Source organism: Copidosoma floridanum, unplaced genomic scaffold, assembly GCF_036245765.1.
Source record: "Copidosoma floridanum isolate Cflo_tuat_1 unplaced genomic scaffold, Cflo_Japanese_pri ptg000001l, whole genome shotgun sequence".
NCBI classification, from domain to species: Eukaryota; Metazoa; Arthropoda; class Insecta; order Hymenoptera; family Encyrtidae; genus Copidosoma; species Copidosoma floridanum.
Genome location: NW_028321878.1, coordinates 2,617,357 through 2,640,463, shown reverse-complemented (window position 1 = coordinate 2,640,463; position 23,107 = coordinate 2,617,357). Strand labels below are relative to the sequence as shown.

The 23,107-nt window shown below is 34.7% G+C and overlaps 1 protein-coding gene across 3 annotated transcripts in view; it reads right to left on the bottom strand.

Moving 5' to 3' along the window:
- Positions 1–23,107, bottom strand: part of LOC106640398 (zwei Ig domain protein zig-8) — a 73,464-nt gene that overhangs the window by 16,313 nt on the left and 34,044 nt on the right. For all 3 annotated transcript variants that reach the window (XM_014354425.2, XM_014354427.2, XM_014354426.2), the window contains exon 2: positions 1,857–1,990. In XM_014354425.2, coding sequence (XP_014209911.2) covers positions 1,857–1,914 — 58 coding nt within the window. In that variant the 5' untranslated portion in view covers positions 1,915–1,990. The remainder of the gene's footprint in view (positions 1–1,856; positions 1,991–23,107) is intronic.

Sequence of the window (23,107 nt, the reverse complement as noted above, 5' to 3'; positions counted from 1 at the left end):
TTCGACGGATTTTCCATACCCGGACCAGAAACGCGAGTCTTGCACTTTATCATTCGGCCTTGCTCGACCACTCGTGCGCACTAGAGAGAAAGAGGTAGAGAGCTCCTTCTCGTTTCGTTTGATCCGGATGGATATGCGCTTGCCCCTGAAAAGTACTTTTTTGTCCCGTGCCAATTCACCAATTTACTAGGATGTGTTTGTTACTATTTAAGACGAGGCCGACGAGCGGTCTATTGAAGATAAATTAAACGCGAGGGAAAAAGAATTCCAATCGAGGTAAAGTGAGATACATAGGGTATCGTGGAACTTGAGCCGTCCATGGGAGGGGTAAGAGGCGGTGAGCCTGAAATGGCAGTGCCGACAGTTTGGAAGGAGATAATGCGCCACGAGGAGGAGTCATCGGGACTCTTAGAACAGAGCATCCGTCGGGCGGGGCGTTCGTGGCACGCCGGAGCCATAAGTCACCGTGAAAAAAAAAAAAGAAAAAGAAAAAAGGAAGAAAGTTACAGAGATACTGGCTCGATTCCAGCGGTCGCTATAGCTATAACTGCTTTTGCGCACACACGCGCGCGCGCTCTGGAGATAAATTTATTACCGCGATGACCTGATAAACGCACGGCCCTTTTCCACTACCGCCTGTCCTCGTGCGTATACTCGGCTTGTCTGTCCCTCGTCTTCTTTCCGTTTCTCTCTATTTGTCCATACGATGTCATCCGCTTGAAATGTTTTTTTTTTTTTTTTTTTTTTTTGCATACACAATGAGTTACGATGCACAACTAACTCCAGCATAAAGTATTTTATCACTCAAGTTTATATAATTAAGATTCGAGAGGCGAGATTAAAGTTATACTTCACCCAGAGTTTGCGCTAGCCGAGTCTGACTATATACTGACTATGACTACTACTACCCCCCCCGCTACTACAAGAGTTTCCAAGAGAGTGGCTTAGCTCTTCATCAGTCAATATGCACGATAATACATTTTGTGTAAATAAAAATTACGAGCAAAGTACTTGGCTCTGTTTGTGAGTGGGGGAAAAAAATCTCGATGTAGTAGAACAAACCGAAAACAGTCAGACGGCCAAGCGAAAACGCGCAAAGGCTCCCGGTACGAGAAAAAGAACGAAAGTAACGCAAGACACGTTTTCAATTGTCATTTCCGTGTTGGTATATATACACGGCACTGCAAATAACGAACTCAAGACTGTGACTGGCGCATCAGCTACACACTACCGTCGGAAGTTTACTCGACGCGACAGTCACTCGATCCGTCCACTCGGGAGTTTGCAGCTCCCCTTCCCCTTTTTTTTTGAGTTCTACAGAGGAGCCAAGGCGTTTCAATTGTACTCTGATCAACGCCAGTGATGCTTCCGATTCGAGGGGAAATTCTCAAGTGCGCGTTTCGATGGGGGAATTTAATTTTACAACCATTTTTGAAATTTCATGGATCTCGTCGTGTACAATAGCAAGAGCTTGCTCGAATATTCATTAATGGATTTGATTTGTTTTAATTAAAAAGCTTCATTGACATGCAAAATTCCCTGGATTACTAAAAGTGGATTAAAAAGGGGCGAGGACGCTCGTACATCATTCGAGCACACTTGAACTGTTGGCGTATCGACGAATAATTTGAACAAACCTGCGTTGTCGGGATAATGCAAAAGTCATCGATGGCCATCGTAATTGAAAAACTACTTTGCCAAGCGTATGTGGGCCCCTACATCACGATAATTACATTAAACCTGTTCGAACAAAGGACGGCATAAAATCGCGTGAATACGTTATAAATTCCACTTTACTTGTAATAAGTGCACTCACAGTCATAAATATCGTAACGATTATTGATCGAGTGGCATACCTGTTTGCGATTGCGACGCCGATAGTAGAGCGAGACAGCTATACATAAGAAGCCACATGGCTGCTGGCCCGGCAGAGAAATCCTCGAGAGCGTCTCTAGCCCCACTCCCAGACTTGCGGTATCCTTGAGGTCATCTGCAACAACCAAAGACAAGCATGTTTTCATTCTCCCTCACAAGTAACAATGCAAATTTTTTTTTTTTTTTTCTCTGCTCGGTAGCTCATCGGTCGTTGAACGCGAGCCCGAAACAGCAGAATTAACATTCGAAAGGTAATTTTTCATGCGAGGTGACATCGAGTCGCAGTGAAAAATGGCTAAAATTACGTAAAACGCCTTTTTACGTAAAAATTCCGTCGAGCCATAAGAGCATGGACGAATGAAGGTTGGTTTGAAAAAAAGAAAAAGGTTGGAGAAAGAGAGATAGAGATGAGGCGATCGTTAAAAATTTCAAAATGATCAAGCATCATTAGTACTGCAGCAGAGCTCGTAAATAACTCGAGCCGAGCTCTTTCGGAATTTCCTGTCCTCACGTGTCGAGAGCTGCTGCCAAAAAAAAAAAAAAAAAAAGGGAAAAAAATGGGAGAAACGAGGTCCCGGTGTGTCATATAGATCCTCCTCAGCCAGACGTCAGCTCGATCCACCGCAGCTGTTACCTGTTCACCTGTGGCCAGCGAAAAAGAGCACAAAACGTCGTCCTTTCAAAAGTACAAAAAAAAAAGGGGGGGTGGGGGTAAAATAAGACAGCTGCAGCACAGGACGGAAGTAAGCCGGCTGGGCTGTCGCAGCGGAAGGTACGCGTCGCACAATGGACGATCTCGGCATAAAAATATGTCGCCACCGAGACGAGGGGGGGTGGTGGTATTTACGAGTCGCAAACCAAGCTCCCTCTGTTTGGCCGTGGAAAACGACACGTCGCATCGCCCCTGGCCAAACCAGCCGTGTGGCTTGAGAAAGCAGAGGCGTACAATAATAACGCCGGCGCACTTGTCGGCCTGTCTGCAGTCGTCTCCTCTCACCCCTCCCCGTTGTTGTAGTCGACAACACCAAGTCGTCCAACGCCTCTCCCTCCCTCCGTAAAACACCATTTTCGACCTCGAGCGGTGCTTGTACTTTCACCCCTTCGTACCCTCAGCCCGAGTTCTCGTCCCACTGCAGCTCTCTCGCAGTTGTTTGCTCGAGTTTTGTACACGAGCGGGACGGGGGGGACTCGTGCGTTCTTGTGTTGCGCCGCGAAAAATGTCTCGGCCTACTTTTCGGCCTAATATGGAGTAACGAGCCTGCGGGGACGGTTCGAGCCATTACGCACAATTACCGGGAAGCCGTTTTGACGCTCACGAGCTCGCCGGCTTCCGTGACGGACGACGGACTGAACTCATAGGTCTGTAGGGCGGGTATTTATTTGGGGTTTTTCCTGCTTTTTTGACCACATACGTTAAATCTCATCGAATCGAAAATCTTATTGTTGCTGCTGTTGTGCAAACATTTTACTTTTTTGACCGTCTCATTCTGCTCTATTCAAGTTTTTCTGTCTTATACGCTGCGCGAAAGTACGACGCAGGTACCAGCACTTCCGACCCGAAAATTTTTAATTTTCCGACCGAGGTACAACAACACCTCTGGAGGTGTTCCGATCTACCATGCGTTTTACCACGCATACTGACACTAGCAGTAGCACCAAAAATTAAGCCCCCTTCGGCCGTGGGCTGGTTTTCCGTCGTCGAAACATCCGCTGACCTCCTTTCTTCTCTCGTTTAATTTTTCTCCTCTCACGAGCAGCCCTTATTCTCTTTTTTTCGCGAAGAGGCTTCGTTGGGAGAAAGTGTGACAACCACCGCTTTTCATCTCTTTCGGCAGCCAAGCATCAGACGAAAAAACTGCGCTAAGGAGCCTTGGTGATGCTTTTGTTTCCGTAATAATTGGAGGGTGGTTACATGTATTTTTAAAATATCCGTTTGACTGCGATTCTCGCGTTCGCAAACTCTGCTCCTCGTAAAACAAAGAATTTCGCGGATTCAGGTATTTCTACGGAAAAAGAGGGAAGAGAAAAAAAAACCCCCCCGAGTTCAAGGTTTTTCCGTTTCCCTACGTTGGAGAGCGAAAAAGAGAGGATCAACAGAACGCAACACCTAATTACACACGTATATATACGTACACATATATTGCGTTATTCCACGCTTATCATCGATTTTTAACGTACGCTGGAGCGAGGGCCAGCAAGCAAGCGTAAAAAGTGCTTTCTCCTCTCGCAGAGTTTTAACGAACCTCCGTCACCTCTACATTACAACCGGACAGCCTTTTGACACGGATATAGTGCGATATCAGCGATGCGCGTGCGAGTCACTACGTAATTTTTCATCGGCCGTCCGCGGAATTAATTGAGCCCACCGTCGGCGAACTGTTTTACGACCGAGTTATTTAATTTGCATACTTTTTCGCGCACAATTTGAAACGGCACGGCTTTCCGGCGCCGGTTGATTAAGCCATACTCCGATGAAAATTGAACGAGCCCCGATATAACTCTCCCGCCGCTCACGTGTAACCCTCTATTATTTGAAATCCCCTCGTGCCGGTGTATTTATTTATTTATTTACGTACGGATCCGATGTTTATTTATATAGAGAGGATAAAATAGAGGCGCTCTGTCTTCGTAAATAACGCGAATGTGCCATCCGTGCCATGGGCTGTTTTGTCTATTTTTTATCCTCTGGGCAAAGAGCACATTTACATGCCGTGTGACGCGCATATTTTCGTGTTTTGAAAATAGTGACGACAAGCTCCTTTGACAATTTGAAGAAAAAAAAAAGCAAAAGAAAAAAACACATACGTTTTTAGATCAGTTTTTCAATATCGAAGAACACGGTATTCATTTGATGCTCAAGGTGTGTACGTAAGTATAGATAGGGGAGGGTGGTCGTGTCCCCCGTGGCCATCTCTTGGCGCAACCTATTTTTCGGGGCCGTCCGCTGAGTCTGGCTTTTTTTGTCCCATTCAGTGTCTCTCAAAACGCCGTCAAGAAGAAGAAGGGGGAGGAAAAAAAAGAAGGAGGAAACGAGCCCGCTGACAAGTGGATAACCAAAAGTACACCTCCTCCCGACTCTCTCCAGATATACCTACTCCGCGCGCATACCGCCGGCAGCCAAGCCTCGTTACACTTCTTGAATTTCCACTCTAGGACGCCCGAACTAATTCGCCACGCAGCGCTGCACTGTACAGCTGTACACGCTTCTTGCCGAGCTCGCTGCTCCATCCCATTTTTCATTTCGCTAGTGTTTTTTTTTTTTTTTTTTTTTTTTTAACCACACGTGAAATTAGCGTGCAACGATGCTCCACAGCTTCTTTTTTTTAAGTTTTTGAAACAGAGAGGTGCTGCGAGTATTTTAGTATGGGAGTGTTGGGATTTCCCAGTAAAATCTGTTTTTTCTTGGATAAGAGTTTCCGTGAAAGGGCATTGCATTCGTGAAGTTGGTACGTTACATCTTAAAAGTTCTCGTAAACGTTAATATTTTTGTTCCCCCCACTACGATAACTACATACGGATTCAATATTTTTATAAGAAAAAATTGCAAAAACTTTAAACGCCCGTATCACCGTAAATAATGGAGATATCGCAAAAAGGGCGTTAATTTGGAATCATTAAAAATTAAAAATTCTTTTTTTTTAATATACGTAAACTAAGCATTAGCCATTGCCTTGAAAATTCTTTTAACAACTAAATAATCTTCTGAGAGCGTCTAGAATACCATTAAGATCGAGTACAATGCTGTAGGACTGCTAATAATTCAAAACATTTATAAGAAAAAATTGCCAAAACTTCAAACGCCCGTATCTTCGTAAATAATGGACATATGGCAAAAAGGGCGTTAATTTGGAATCACGAAAAATTAAAAAATTTTTTTTTTAATTTATGTAGACTAAGCCTTGGCCATTGCTTCAAAAATTCTTTTAACAACTGGATAATCTTCTGAGAGCGTCCAGAATACTATTAAAACCGAGTACAAAGCCGTAGGGCTGCTAATAATTCAAAATATTTATAAGAAAAAATTGCCAAAACTTTAACCGCCCGTATCTCCGTAAATAATGGAGATATGGCAAAAAGGACGTTCATTTGGAATCACGAATAATTAAAATTTTTTTTTTTAATTTACGTAGGCTAAGCCTTGGCCATTGCTTTACAAATTCTTTTAACAACTGTATAATCTTCTAAGAGCGTCGAGAATACCATTAAGAGCAGGTACAAAGCTGTAGGGCTGCTAATAATTCAAAATATTTATAAGAAAAAATTGCCAAAACTTCAAACGCCCGTATCTTCGTAAATAATGGACATTAGCAAAAAGGGCGTTAATTTGGAATCACGAAAAATTAAAAAATTTTTTTTTTATTTATGTAGACTAAGCCTTGGCCATTGCTTCAAAAATTCTTTTAACAACTGGATAATCTTCTGAGAGCGTCCAGAATACTATTAAAACCGAGTACAAAGCCGTAGGGCTGCTAATAATTCAAAATATTTATAAGAAAAAATTGCCAAAACTTTAAACGCCCGTATCTCCGTAAATAATGGGGATATGGCAAAAAAGGCGTTAATTTGGAATCAGTAAAAATTGAAAATTTTTTTTTTTAAATTTACGTAGACTAACCCCTAGCCATTGCTTTAAAAATTTTTCTAACAACTAAATAATCTTCTGAGAGCGTCCAGAATACTATTAAAACCGAGTACAAAGCTGTAGGGCTGCTAATAATTCAAAATATTTATAAGAAAAAATTGCCAAAACTTAAAACGCTTGTATCTCCGTTAATAATAGAGATATGGCAAAAAGGGCGTTAATTTGAGATCATTAAAATCTAAAAATTCTTTATTTTTCATTTACGTAGACTAAGCCTTGGCCATTGCTTTAAAGATTCTTTCAACAACTGAATAATCTTCTAAGTGCGTCCAGAATACCATTAAAAGCGAGTACAAAGCTGTAGGACTGCTAATAATTCAAAATTTCTACAAGAAAAAATTGCCAAAACTTTAAACGCTTGTATCTCCGTAAATAATAGAGATATGGCAAAAAGGGCGTTAATTTGGAATCATTAAAAATTAAAAATTTTTTTTTTCAATATACGTAGACTAAGCATTAGCCATTGCTTTAAAAATTCTTTTAACAACTGTACAATCTTCTAAGAGCGTCGAGAATACCATTAAAAGCGAGTACAAAGCTGTAGGGCTGCTAATAATTCAAAATATTTATAAGAAAAAATTGCCAAAACTTCAAACGCCCGTATCTTCGTAAATAATGGAGATATGGCAAAAAAGGCGTTAATTTGGAATCAGTAAAAATAAAAAATTCTTTTTTTTTACTTTACGTAGACTAAGCCTTAGCCATTGCTTTACAAATTCTTTTAACAACTAAATAATCTTCTAAGAGCGTCCAGAATACTATTAAAAGCGAGTACAAAGCTGTAGGGCTGCTAATAATTCAAAATATTTATAAGAAAAAATTGCCAAAACTTTAAACGCCCGTATCTCCGTAAATAATGGAGATATGGCAAAAAAGGCGTTAATTTGGAATCAGTAAAAATAAAAAATTCTTTTTTTTTACTTTACGTAGACTAAGCCTTAGCCATTGCTTTACAAATTCTTTTAACAACTGAATAATCTTCTAAGTGCGTCCAGAATACCATTAGGAGCAGGTACAAAGCTGTAGGACTGCTAATAATTCAAAATTTCTATAAGAAAAAATTGCCAAACCTTTAAACGCTTGTATCTCCGTTAATAATAGAGATATGGCAAAAAGGGCGTTAATTTGGAATCATTAAAAATTGAAAATTCTTTTTTTTTAATATACGTAGACTTAGCATTAGCCATTGCCTTGAAAATTCTTTTAACAACTAAATAATCTTCTGAGAGCGTCTAGAATACCATTAAGATCGAGTACAAAGCTGTAGGACTGCTAATAATTCAAAATTTTTATAAGAAAAAATTCCCAAAACTTTAACCACCCGTATCTCCGTAAATAATGGAGATATGGCAAAAAGGGCGTTAATTTGGAATCAGTAAAAGTTGAAAATTCTTTATTTTTAATTTACTTAGACTAAGCCTTAGCCGTTGCTTTACAAATTCTTATAACAACTGAATAATCTTCTAAGAGCGTCGAGAATACCATTAAGAGCAGGTACAAAGCTGTAGGACTGCTAATAATTCAAAATTTATATAAGAAAAAATTGCCAAAACTTTAAACGCCCGTATCTCCGTAAATAATGGAGATATGGCAAAAAAGGCGTTAATTTGGAATCAGTAAAAGTTGAAAATTCTTTATTTTTAATTTACTTAGACTAAGCCTTAGCCGTTGCTTTACAAATTCTTATAACAACTGAAAAATCTTCTAAGTGCGTCCAGAATACCATTAAAAGCGAGTACAAAGCTGTAGGACTGCTAATAATTCAAAATTTCTATAAGAAAAAATTGCCAAACCTTTAAACGCTTGTATCTCCGTTAATAATAGAGATATGGCAAAAAGGGCGTTAATTTGGAATCATTAAAAATTAAAAATTCTTTTTTTTTAATATACGTAGACTTAGCATTAGCCATTGCCTTGAAAATTCTTTTAACAACTAAATAATCTTCTGAGAGCGTCTAGAATACCATTAAGATCGAGTACAAAGCTGTAGGACTGCTAATAATTCAAAATTTTTATAAGAAAAAATTCCCAAAACTTTAACCACCCGTATCTCCGTAAATAATGGAGATATGGCAAAAAGGGCGTTAATTTGGAATCAGTAAAAATAAAAAATTCTTATTCTTTAATTTACGTAGACTAAACCTTAGCCATTGCCTTAAAAATTGAGCTAACAACTGGATAATTTTCTGTGAGCGTCCAGAATACCAATAATAGTGATTACAATGTTGTAGAACTGCGAATAAGTCTAAAGTTTTATAAGAAAAAATTGCCAAACCTTTAAACACTTGTATCTCCGTTATTAATAGAGATATGGCAAAAAGGGCGTTAATTTGGAATCATTAAAAATTAAAAATTCTTTTTTTTTAATATACGTAGACTAAGCATTAGCCATTGCCTTGAAAATTCTTTTAACAACTAAATAATCTTTTGAGAGCGTCTAGAATACCATTAAGATCGAGTACAAAGCTGTAGGACTGCTAATAATTCAAAATTTCTATAAGAAAAAATTGCCAAAACTAAAATCGCCCGTATCTCCGTAAATAATGGAGATATGGCAAAAAGGACGTTAATTTGGAATCACGAATAATTAAAAATTTTTTTTTTTGTATTTACGTAGACTAAGCCTTGGTCATTGCTTTAAAAATTCTTTTAACAACTGTATAATCTTCTAAGAGCGTCGAGATCACCATTAATGGCGAGTACAAAGCTGTAGGACTGCTAATAATTCAAAATTTCTACGAGAAAAAATTGCCAAAACTTTAAACGCTTGTATCTCCGTAAATAATAGAGATATGGCAAAAAGGGCGTTAATTTGAAATCATTAAAAATGAAATTTTTTTTTTTTTAATTTACATAGATTCAGCCTTGGCCATTGCCTTGAAAATCCTTTTAACAACTAAATAATTTTCTGAGAGCGTCTAGAATACCATTAAGATCGAGTACAAAGCTGTAGGACTGCTTATAATTCAAAATTTCTATAAGAAAAAATGGCCAAAACAAAAATCGCCCGTATCTTCGGAAATAATGGAGATACGGCAAAAAGGACGTTAATTTAGAATCACGAATGATTAATATTTTTTTTTTTTTAATTTACGTAGACTAAGCCTTGGTCATTGCTTTAAAATTTCTTTTAACAACTGTATAATCTTCTAAGAGCGTCGAGAATACCATTAAAAGCGAGTACAAAGCTGTAGGGCTGCTAATAATTCAAAATATTTATGAGAAAAAATTGCCAAAACTTTAAACGCCCGTATCTCCGTAAATAATGGGGATATGGCAAAAAAGGCGTTAATTTGGAATCAGTAAAAATTAAAAATTTTTTTTTTTAAATTCACGTAGACTAAGCCTTGGCCATTGCTTTAAAAATTTTTCTAACAACTAAATAATCTTCTGAGCGCGTATAGAATACCAATAAGAGAGAGAACAATGCTGTAGGACTGCTAATAATTCAAAATTTTTATAAGAAAAAATTCCCAAAACTTTAACCGCCCGTATCTCCGTAAATAATGGAGATATGGCAAAAAGGACGTTAATTTGGAATCACGAATAATTAAAAATTTTTTTTTTTAATTTACGTAGACTAAGCCTTGGCCATTGCTTTAAAAATTCTTTTAACAACTCTTTAATCTTCTAAGAGCGTCGAGAATACCATTAAGAGCAGGTACAAAGCTGTAGGACTGCTAATAATTCAACATTTTTATAAGAAAAAATTCCCAAAACTTTAACCGCACGTATCTCCGTAAATAATGAAGATATGGCAAAAAGGACGTTAATTTGGAATCACGAATAATTAAAAATTTTTTTTTTTCAATTTACGTAGACTAAACCTTGGCCATTGCCTTAAAAATTCTTTTAACAACTGTATAATCTTCTGAGAGCGTCCAGAATACCATTAAAAGCGAGTACAAAGCTGTAGGACTGCTAATAATTCAAAATTTCTATAAGAAAAAATGCCAAACCTTTAAACACTTGTATCTCCGTTATTAATAGAGATATGGCAAAAAGGGCGTTAATTTGGAATCATTAAAAATTAAAAATTCTTTTTTTTTAATATACGTAGACTAAGCATTAGCCATTGCCTTGAAAATTCTTTTAACAACTAAATAATCTTTTGAGAGCGTCTAGAATACCATTAAGATCGAGTACAAAGCTGTAGGACTGCTAATAATTCAAAATTTCTATAAGAAAAAATTGCCAAAACTAAAATCGCCCGTATCTCCGTAAATAATGGAGATATGGCAAAAAGGACGTTAATTTGGAATCACGAATAATTAAAAATTTTTTTTTTTGTATTTACGTAGACTAAGCCTTGGTCATTGCTTTAAAAATTCTTTTAACAACTGTATAATCTTCTAAGAGCGTCGAGATCACCATTAATGGCGAGTACAAAGCTGTAGGACTGCTAATAATTCAAAATTTCTACGAGAAAAAATTGCCAAAACTTTAAACGCTTGTATCTCCGTAAATAATAGAGATATGGCAAAAAGGGCGTTAATTTGAAATCATTAAAAATGAAATTTTTTTTTTTTTAATTTACATAGATTCAGCCTTGGCCATTGCCTTGAAAATCCTTTTAACAACTAAATAATTTTCTGAGAGCGTCTAGAATACCATTAAGATCGAGTACAAAGCTGTAGGACTGCTTATAATTCAAAATTTCTATGAGAAAAAATGGCCAAAACAAAAATCGCCCGTATCTTCGGAAATAATGGAGATACGGCAAAAAGGACGTTAATTTAGAATCACGAATGATTAATATTTTTTTTTTTTTAATTTACGTAGACTAAGCCTTGGTCATTGCTTTAAAATTTCTTTTAACAACTGTATAATCTTCTAAGAGCGTCGAGAATACCATTAAAAGCGAGTACAAAGCTGTAGGGCTGCTAATAATTCAAAATATTTATGAGAAAAAATTGCCAAAACTTTAAACGCCCGTATCTCCGTAAATAATGGGGATATGGCAAAAAAGGCGTTAATTTGGAATCAGTAAAAATTAAAAATTTTTTTTTTTAAATTCACGTAGACTAAGCCTTGGCCATTGCTTTAAAAATTTTTCTAACAACTAAATAATCTTCTGAGCGCGTATAGAATACCAATAAGAGAGAGTACAATGCTGTAGGACTGCTAATAAGTCTAAAGTTTTATAAGAAAACATTGCCAAATCTTAAATCGCCCGTATCTCCGTAAATAATGGAGATATGGCAAAAAGGGCGTTAATTTGGAATCACGAAAAATTAAAAATTCTTTTTTTTTAATGTACGTAGACTAAGCCTTAGCCATTGCTTTACAAATTCTTTTAACAACTAAATAATGTTCTAAGAGCGTCCAGAATACCATTAAGAGTGATTACAATGCTGTAGAACTGCTAAACAGTCTAAATTTTTATGAGAAAAAATTGCCAAAACTTAAAACGCCCGTATCCCCGTAAATAATGGAGATATGGCAAAAAGGGCGTTAATTTGGAATCAGTAAAAATTAAAAATTTTTTTTTTAAATTTACGTAGACTAACCCCTAGCCATTGCTTTAAAAATTTTTCTAACAACTAAATAATCTTCTGAGCGAGTCTAGAATACCAATAAGAGAGAGTACAATGCTGTAGGACTGCTAATAAGTCTAAAGTTTTATAAGAAAACATTGCCAAATCTTCAATCGCCCGTATCTCCGTAAATAATGGAGATATGGCAAAAAGGGCGTTAATTTGGAATTAGTTAAAATTAAAAATTGTTTTTCTTAAATTTACGTAGACTAAGCCATAGCCAATGCTTAAAAAATTGAGCTAACAATTGGATAATCTTCTAAGAGCGTCTAGAATACCATTAAAAGCAAGAACAAAGCTGTAAGACTGCTAATAATTCAAAATTTGTATAAGAAAAAATTGCCAAAACTTTAAACGCTTGTATCTCCGTAAATAATAGAGATATGGCAAAAAGGGCGTTAATTTGGAATCATTAAAAATTAAAAATTTTTTTTTTCAATATACGTAGACTAAGCATTAGCCATTGCTTTAAAAATTCTTTTAACACCTGTACAATCTTCTAAGAGCATCGAGAATACCATTAAAAGCGAGTACAAAGCTGTAGGGCTGCTAATAATTCAAAATATTTATAAAAAAAAATTGCCAAAACTTCAAACGCCCGTATCTTCGGAAATAATGGAGATATGGCAAAAAAGGCGTTAATTTGGAATCAGTAAAAATAAAAAATTCTTTTTTTTTACTTTACGTAGACTAAGCCTTAGCCATTGCTTTACAAATTCTTTTAACAACTAAATAATCTTCTAAGAGCGTCCAGAATACTATTAAAAGCGAGTACAAAGCTGTAGGGCTGCTAATAATTCAAAATATTTATAAGAAAAAATTGCCAAAACTTTAAACGCCCGTATCTCCGTAAATAATGGAGATATGGCAAAAAAGGCGTTAATTTGGAATCAGTAAAAATAAAAAATTCTTTTTTTTTACTTTACGTAGACTAAGCCTTAGCCATTGCTTTACAAATTCTTTTAACAACTGAATAATCTTCTAAGTGCGTCCAGAATACCATTAGGAGCAGGTACAAAGCTGTAGGACTGCTAATAATTCAAAATTTCTATAAGAAAAAATTGCCAAACCTTTAAACGCTTGTATCTCCGTTAATAATAGAGATATGGCAAAAAGGGCGTTAATTTGGAATCATTAAAAATTGAAAATTCTTTTTTTTTAATATACGTAGACTTAGCATTAGCCATTGCCTTGAAAATTCTTTTAACAACTAAATAATCTTCTGAGAGCGTCTAGAATACCATTAAGATCGAGTACAAAGCTGTAGGACTGCTAATAATTCAAAATTTTTATAAGAAAAAATTCCCAAAACTTTAACCACCCGTATCTCCGTAAATAATGGAGATATGGCAAAAAGGGCGTTAATTTGGAATCAGTAAAAGTTGAAAATTCTTTATTTTTAATTTACTTAGACTAAGCCTTAGCCGTTGCTTTACAAATTCTTATAACAACTGAATAATCTTCTAAGAGCGTCGAGAATACCATTAAGAGCAGGTACAAAGCTGTAGGACTGCTAATAATTCAAAATTTATATAAGAAAAAATTGCCAAAACTTTAAACGCCCGTATCTCCGTAAATAATGGAGATATGGCAAAAAAGGCGTTAATTTGGAATCAGTAAAAGTTGAAAATTCTTTATTTTTAATTTACTTAGACTAAGCCTTAGCCGTTGCTTTACAAATTCTTATAACAACTGAATAATCTTCTAAGTGCGTCCAGAATACCATTAGGAGCAGGTACAAAGCTGTAGGACTGCTAATAATTCAAAATTTCTATAAGAAAAAATTGCCAAACCTTTAAACGCTTGTATCTCCGTTAATAATAGAGATATGGCAAAAAGGGCGTTAATTTGGAATCATTAAAAATTGAAAATTCTTTTTTTTTAATATACGTAGACTTAGCATTAGCCATTGCCTTGAAAATTCTTTTAACAACTAAATAATCTTCTGAGAGCGTCTAGAATACCATTAAGATCGAGTACAAAGCTGTAGGACTGCTAATAATTCAAAATTTTTATAAGAAAAAATTCCCAAAACTTTAACCACCCGTATCTCCGTAAATAATGGAGATATGGCAAAAAGGGCGTTAATTTGGAATCAGTAAAAATAAAAAATTCTTATTCTTTAATTTACGTAGACTAAACCTTAGCCATTGCCTTAAAAATTGAGCTAACAACTGGATAATTTTCTGTGAGCGTCCAGAATACCAATAATAGTGATTACAATGTTGTAGAACTGCTAATAAGTCTAAAGTTTTATAAGAAAAAATTGCCAAACCTTTAAACGCTTGTATCTCCGTAAATAATAGAGATATGGCAAAAAGGGCGTTAATTTGGAATCACAAAAAATTAAAAATTTTTTTTTATTAATTTACGTAGACTAAGCCTTAGCCATTGCTTTACAAATTCTTTTAACAACTAAATAATCTTCTGAGAGCGTCTAGAATACCAATAAGAGTGAGTACAATGCTGTAGGACTGCTAATAATTCAAAATTTTTATAAGAAAAAATTCCCAAAACTTTAACCGCCCGTATCTCCGTAAATAATGGAGATATGGCAAAAAGGACGTTAATTTGGAATCACGAATAATTAAAAATTTTTTTTTTTAATTTACGTAGACTAAGCCTTGGTCATTGCTTTAAAATTTCTTTTAACAACTGTATAATCTTCTAAGAGCGTCGAGAATACCATTAAAAGCGAGTACAAAGCTGTAGGGCTGCTAATAATTCAAAATATTTATGAGAAAAAATTGCCAAAACTTTAAACGCCCGTATCTCCGTAAATAATGGGGATATGGCAAAAAGGACGTTAATTTGGAATCACGAATAATTAAAAATTTTTTTTTTTAATTTACGTAGACTAAGCCTTGGCCATTGCTTTAAAAATTCTTTTAACAACTCTATAATCTTCTAAGAGCGTCCAGAATACCATTAAAAGCGAGAACAAAGCTGTAGGACTGCTAATAATTCAAAATTTCTATAAGAAAAAATGCCAAACCTTTAAACACTTGTATCTCCGTTATTAATAGAGATATGGCAAAAAGGGCGTTAATTTGGAATCATTAAAAATTAAAAATTCTTTTTTTTTAATATACGTAGACTAAGCATTAGCCATTGCCTTGAAAATTCTTTTAACAACTAAATAATCTTTTGAGAGCGTCTAGAATACCATTAAGATCGAGTACAAAGCTGTAGGACTGCTAATAATTCAAAATTTCTATAAGAAAAAATTGCCAAAACTAAAATCGCCCGTATCTCCGTAAATAATGGAGATATGGCAAAAAGGACGTTAATTTGGAATCACGAATAATTAAAAATTTTTTTTTTTGTATTTACGTAGACTAAGCCTTGGTCATTGCTTTAAAAATTCTTTTAACAACTGTATAATCTTCTAAGAGCGTCGAGATCACCATTAATGGCGAGTACAAAGCTGTAGGACTGCTAATAATTCAAAATTTCTACGAGAAAAAATTGCCAAAACTTTAAACGCTTGTATCTCCGTAAATAATAGAGATATGGCAAAAAGGGCGTTAATTTGAAATCATTAAAAATGAAATTTTTTTTTTTTTAATTTACATAGATTCAGCCTTGGCCATTGCCTTGAAAATCCTTTTAACAACTAAATAATTTTCTGAGAGCGTCTAGAATACCATTAAGATCGAGTACAAAGCTGTAGGACTGCTTATAATTCAAAATTTCTATAAGAAAAAATGGCCAAAACAAAAATCGCCCGTATCTTCGGAAATAATGGAGATACGGCAAAAAGGACGTTAATTTAGAATCACGAATGATTAATATTTTTTTTTTTTTAATTTACGTAGACTAAGCCTTGGTCATTGCTTTAAAATTTCTTTTAACAACTGTATAATCTTCTAAGAGCGTCGAGAATACCATTAAAAGCGAGTACAAAGCTGTAGGGCTGCTAATAATTCAAAATATTTATGAGAAAAAATTGCCAAAACTTTAAACGCCCGTATCTCCGTAAATAATGGGGATATGGCAAAAAAGGCGTTAATTTGGAATCAGTAAACATTAAAAATTTTTTTTTTTAAATTCACGTAGACTAAGCCTTGGCCATTGCTTTAAAAATTTTTCTAACAACTAAATAATCTTCTGAGCGCGTATAGAATACCAATAAGAGAGAGTACAATGCTGTAGGACTGCTAATAATTCAAAATTTTTATAAGAAAAAATTCCCAAAACTTTAACCGCCCGTATCTCCGTAAATAATGGAGATATGGCAAAAAGGACGTTAATTTGGAATCACGAATAATTAAAAATTTTTTTTTTTAATTTACGTAGACTAAGCCTTGGCCATTGCTTTAAAAATTCTTTTAACAACTCTATAATCTTCTAAGAGCGTCGAGAATACCATTAAGATCGAGTACAAAGCTGTAGGACTGCTTATAATTCAAAATTTCTGTAAGAAAAAATGGCCAAAACAAAAATCGCCCGTATCTTCGGAAATAATGGAGATACGGCAAAAAGGACGTTAATTTAGAATCACGAATGATTAATATTTTTTTTTTTTTAATTTACGTAGACTAAGCCTTGGTCATTGCTTTAAAATTTCTTTTAACAACTAAATAATCTTCTGAGAGCGTCTAGAATACCAATAAGAGTGAGTACAATGCTGTAGGACTGCTAATAATTCAAAATTTTTATAAGAAAAAATTCCCAAAACTTTAACCGCCCGTATCTCCGTAAATAATGGAGATATGGCAAAAAGGACGTTAATTTGGAATCACGAATAATTAAAAATTTTTTTTTTTAATTTACGTAGACTAAGCCTTGGCCATTGCTTTAAAAATTCTTTTAACAACTCTATAATCTTCTGAGAGCGTCCAGAATACCATTAAAAGCGAGTACAAAGCTGTAGGACTGCTAATAATTCAAAATTTCTATAAGAAAAAATGCCAAACCTTTAAACACTTGTATCTCCGTTATTAATAGAGATATGGCAAAAAGGGCGTTAATTTGGAATCATTAAAAATTAAAAATTCTTTTTTTTTAATATACGTAGACTAAGCATTAGCCATTGCCTTGAAAATTCTTTTAACAACTAAATAATCTTTTGAGAGCGTCTAGAATACCATTAAGATCGAGTACAAAGCTGTAGGACTGCTAATAATTCAAAATTTCTATAAGAAAAAATTGCCAAAACTAAAATCGCCCGTATCTCCGTAAATAATGGAGATATGGCAAAAAGGACGTTAATTTGGAATCACGAATAATTAAAAATTTTTTTTTTTGTATTTACGTAGACTAAGCCTTGGTCATTGCTTTAAAAATTCTTTTAACAACTGTATAATCTTCTAAGAGCGTCGAGATCACCATTAATGGCGAGTACAAAGCTGTAGGACTGCTAATAATTCAAAATTTCTACGAGAAAAAATTGCCAAAACTTTAAACGCTTGTATCTCCGTAAATAATAGAGATATGGCAAAAAGGGCGTTAATTTGAAATCATTAAAAATGAAATTTTTTTTTTTTTAATTTACATAGATTCAGCCTTGGCCATTGCCTTGAAAATCCTTTTAACAACTAAATAATTTTCTGAGAGCGTCTAGAATACCATTAAGATCGAGTACAAAGCTGTAGGACTGCTTATAATTCAAAATTTCTATAAGAAAAAATGGCCAAAACAAAAATCGCCCGTATCTTCGGAAATAATGGAGATACGGCAAAAAGGACGTTAATTTAGAATCACGAATGATTAATATTTTTTTTTTTTTAATTTACGTAGACTAAGCCTTGGTCATTGCTTTAAAATTTCTTTTAACAACTGTATAATCTTCTAAGAGCGTCGAGAATACCATTAAAAGCGAGTACAAAGCTGTAGGGCTGCTAATAATTCAAAATATTTATGAGAAAAAATTGCCAAAACTTTAAACGCCCGTATCTCCGTAAATAATGGGGATATGGCAAAAAAGGCGTTAATTTGGAATCAGTAAAAATTAAAAATTTTTTTTTTTAAATTCACGTAGACTAAGCCTTGGCCATTGCTTTAAAAATTTTTCTAACAACTAAATAATCTTCTGAGCGCGTATAGAATACCAATAAGAGAGAGTACAATGCTGTAGGACTGCTAATAATTCAAAATTTTTATAAGAAAAAATTCCCAAAACTTTAACCGCCCGTATCTCCGTAAATAATGGAGATATGGCAAAAAGGACGTTAATTTGGAATCACGAATAATTAAAAATTTTTTTTTTTAATTTACGTAGACTAAGCCTTGGCCATTGCTTTAAAAATTCTTTTAACAACTCTATAATCTTCTAAGAGCGTCGAGAATACCATTAAGAGCAGGTACAAAGCTGTAGGACTGCTAATAATTCAACATTTTTTAAGAAAAAATTCCCAAAACTTTAACCGCACGTATCTCCGTAAATAATGAAGATATGGCAAAAAGGACGTTAATTTGGAATCACGAATAATTAAAAATTTTTTTTTTTCAATTTACGTAGACTAAACCTTGGCCATTGCCTTAAAAATTCTTTTAACAACTGTATAATCTTCTGAGAGCGTCCAGAATACCATTAAAAGCGAGTACAAAGCTGTAGGACTGCTAATAATTCAAAATTTCTATAAGAAAAAATGCCAAACCTTTAAACACTTGTATCTCCGTTATTAATAGAGATATGGCAAAAAGGGCGTTAATTTGGAATCATTAAAAATTAAAAATTCTTTTTTTTTAATATACGTAGACTAAGCATTAGCCATTGCCTTGAAAATTCTTTTAACAACTAAATAATCTTTTGAGAGCGTCTAGAATACCATTAAGATCGAGTACAAAGCTGTAGGACTGCTAATAATTCAAAATTTCTATAAGAAAAAATTGCCAAAACTAAAATCGCCCGTATCTCCGTAAATAATGGAGATATGGCAAAAAGGACGTTAATTTGGAATCACGAATAATTAAAAATTTTTTTTTTTGTATTTACGTAGACTAAGCCTTGGTCATTGCTTTAAAAATTCTTTTAACAACTGTATAATCTTCTAAGAGCGTCGAGATCACCATTAATGGCGAGTACAAAGCTGTAGGACTGCTAATAATTCAAAATTTCTACGAGAAAAAATTGCCAAAACTTTAAACGCTTGTATCTCCGTAAATAATAGAGATATGGCAAAAAGGGCGTTAATTTGAAATCATTAAAAATGAAATTTTTTTTTTTTTAATTTACATAGATTCAGCCTTGGCCATTGCCTTGAAAATCCTTTTAACAACTAAATAATTTTCTGAGAGCGTCTAGAATACCATTAAGATCGAGTACAAAGCTGTAGGACTGCTTATAATTCAAAATTTCTATAAGAAAAAATGGCCAAAACAAAAATCGCCCGTATCTTCGGAAATAATGGAGATACGGCAAAAAGGACGTTAATTTAGAATCACGAATGATTAATATTTTTTTTTTTTTAATTTACGTAGACTAAGCCTTGGTCATTGCTTTAAAATTTCTTTTAACAACTGTATAATCTTCTAAGAGCGTCGAGAATACCATTAAAAGCGAGTACAAAGCTGTAGGGCTGCTAATAATTCAAAATATTTATGAGAAAAAATTGCCAAAACTTTAAACGCCCGTATTTCCGTAAATAATGGGGATATGGCAAAAAAGGCGTTAATTTGGAATCAGTAAAAATTAAAAATTTTTTTTTTTAAATTCACGTAGACTAAGCCTTGGCCATTGCTTTAAAAATTTTTCTAACAACTAAATAATCTTCTGAGCGCGTATAGAATACCAATAAGAGAGAGTACAATGCTGTAGGACTGCTAATAAGTCTAAAGTTTTATAAGAAAACATTGCCAAATCTTAAATCGCCCGTATCTCCGTAAATAATGGAGATATGGCAAAAAGGGCGTTAATTTGGAATCACGAAAAATTAAAAATTCTTTTTTTTTAATGTACGTAGACTAAGCCTTAGCCATTGCTTTACAAATTCTTTTAACAACTAAATAATGTTCTAAGAGCGTCCAGAATACTATTAAAAGCGAGTACAAAGCTGTAGGGCTGCTAATAATTCAAAATATTTATAAGAAAAAATTGCCAAAACTTTAAATGCCCGCATCTCCGTAAATAATGGGGATATGGCAAAAAAGGCGTTAATTTTGAATTAGTAAAAATAAAAAATTCTTTTTTTTTAATTTGCGTAGACTAAGCATTAGCCATTGCCTCGAAAATTCTTTTAACAACTAAATAATCTTCTGAGAGCGTCGAGAATACCATTAAGAGCAGGTACAAAGCTGTAGGACTGCTAATAATTCAAAATATTTATAAGGAAAAATTGCCAAAACTTTAAACGCCCGTATCTCCGTAAATAATGGAGATATGGCAAAAAGGGCGTTAATTTGGAATTAGTTAAAATTAAAAATTGTTTTTCTTAAATTTACGTAGACTAAGCCATAGCCAATGCTTAAAAAATTGAGCTAACAATTGGATAATCTTCTAAGAGCGTCTAGAATACCATTAAAAGCAAGAACAAAGCTGTAAGACTGCTAATAATTCAAAATTTATATAAGAAAAAATTGCCAAAACTTTAAACGCCCGTATCTCCGTAAATAATGGAGATATGGCAAAAAGGGCGTTAATTTGGAATCACGAATAATTGAAAATTCTTTATTTTTAATTTACGTAGACTAAGCCTTAGCCATTGCTTTACAAATTCTTATAACATCTAAATAATCTTCTAAGTGCGTCCAGAATACCATTAAAAGCGAGTACAAAGCTGTAGGACTGCTAATAATTCAAAATTTCTATAAGAAAAACTTGCCAAACCTTTAAAAAATTGTATCTCCGTTAATAATAGAGATATGGCAAAAAGAGCGTTAATTTGGAATCATTAAAAATTGAAAATTCTTTTTTTTTAATATACGTAGACTTAGCATTAGCCATTGCCTTGAAAATTCTATTAACAACTAAATAATCTTCTGAGAGCGTCTAGAATACCATTAAGATTAGTACAAAGCTGTAGGACTGCTAATAATTCAAAATTTCTATAAGAAAAAATTGCCAAAACTTTGAACGCCCGTATCTCCGTAAATAATGGAGGTATGGCAACAAGGACGTTAATTTGGAATCAGTAAAAATTAAAAATTCTTTTTTTTTAATTTACGTAAACAAAGCCTTAGCCATTGCTTTACAAATTCTTTTAACAACTAAATAATCTTCTAAGAGCGTCCAGAATACCATTAAAAGCGAGTACAAAGCTGTGGGGCTGCTAATAATTCAAAATATTTATGAGAAAAAATTGTCAAAACTTAAAACGCCCGTATCTCCATAAATAATGGGGATATGGCTAAAAAGGCGTTAATTTGAAATCAGTAAAAATTAAAGATTTTTTTTTTTTAATTTACGTAAACAAAGCCTTAGCTATTGCTTTACAAATTCTTTTAACAACTAAATAATCTTCTAAGAGCGTCCAGAATACCATTAAAAGCGAGTACAAAGCAGTGGGACTGCTAATAATTTAAAATTTATATAAGGAAAAATTTCTTAACTTTTAAACGCCCGTAAATAACATCTTGATTATGATGACACTTTTAACGAAACAAACATCAATGATAATGATAATGGCGATGGTGAGCGTACCGATGGGAGTCGATGCTCGCGTAATTCACCTGTTTCGCGAAAATCATAAGCATAGAGCATAGACCTACCATTTTTCAAGAATTTAATTTTCAGGAAAAGATCCGTTTGTCCCTCATGCTAATTTGAGAGTGCCCGGAATGTTGCCCAGCTGAAATTTCAACGACACAAGAGCACACTCGGTTTACAGTGGTCTTTGCCAGTATGTTCCTATATGAGCAAAAATGGCTGAGCAGAGCTAGCTAGCTGTACAATTTGTAAATTAAATCCTCGGGCTGTCCTGCTGAAAAACCACTGGCATCCTCTCGATGCATCACTGGGCACGAGTGACTAATGTCAGCATCCCCTGGAGGCACCTTTTGACCCGTGCCCTTCCAAGATGAAATGGATATAAGTCTCTCGGCTGAATTTACTATCAACTTTTTTTTCGTCTCCGTGCTTTTTTCCGTTTAAAAGGATCACCGAGGACGAGAGTCTGCTGATCCTCTTTCACGATTATTTCGTAGCTCGATCTTTCGCGTCCACCCCATCCGTGTTTCAACAGGCTGTTATTTTTATTCCCTCCGGCCACGAGTAACTCCTAGCCCGGAAAATTGACTGGATTCTGGAGGAGAACTGAGGTTGGACGGATTTGACGTTTTGGGGGGCGGGGAATACGCCCCTTCCTCGCGATATTCAGTGGACAGGCATTAGCATGTAGAACAAGAGGCGAGCGGAGGATACGCCCAATGCTATATGGTTGGAACTTTGTCTCTGCTCCGCGTGTACTCGGGAAGGTTGATGTCATCTCGCAGCTGCTCGTGCAAAAAGGTCTGAGAATTTTTTCGTGCTAAAAAACTGAGATTTTTCATCTCGTGCACGTCATACTCTTTGTTCAACCTTCGAAAGTAAAAACGCACGAGAGTACGAAGAAATACCAAGCTCTTTTTTTTGCGATTCCTGGAATATTTCTATGAACGCGCGCGTTAAGGGATTTTTGTGTTTTGGATAAAACGACTCTGCAGTAGCGTATTTGAAAGCCCGATAGGAGGAGCGGCATTTTCTTTCGGATGTAAAAATGAGTGTAAATTTTTTGGTGGCGTGAAATTTTTCCTTTCCTTCGCTCCTATTTAATAGGTCCAATGACTTGAATTTTCTAAATATTCTGAAAAAGGAGAGGACGGGAATTCCCGAGTAAATTAATCCATTGACGCATTGAGGAAGCGATCGAGAAAATATCATCTCCATAAATTATACGCGTTTTTAAATCCCTGAAAGAAAAATTCGAGGTGTTTATGCAAAGAAAAGGGTAATGTTGTTTTTTCCGACGTAAATTTCAATTTGAGACGTAAATGAAAAATGCCACCACCTAAAATCCTATGCTCTCCGGTGTAAACTAAAAACCAGCACAGAACTAGATTACAGCTCCCGTAAAAATTTTCACCATCAACTTTTGTATACGTCAAAAATAAAAAGGTCGAAGGACGAAAATTT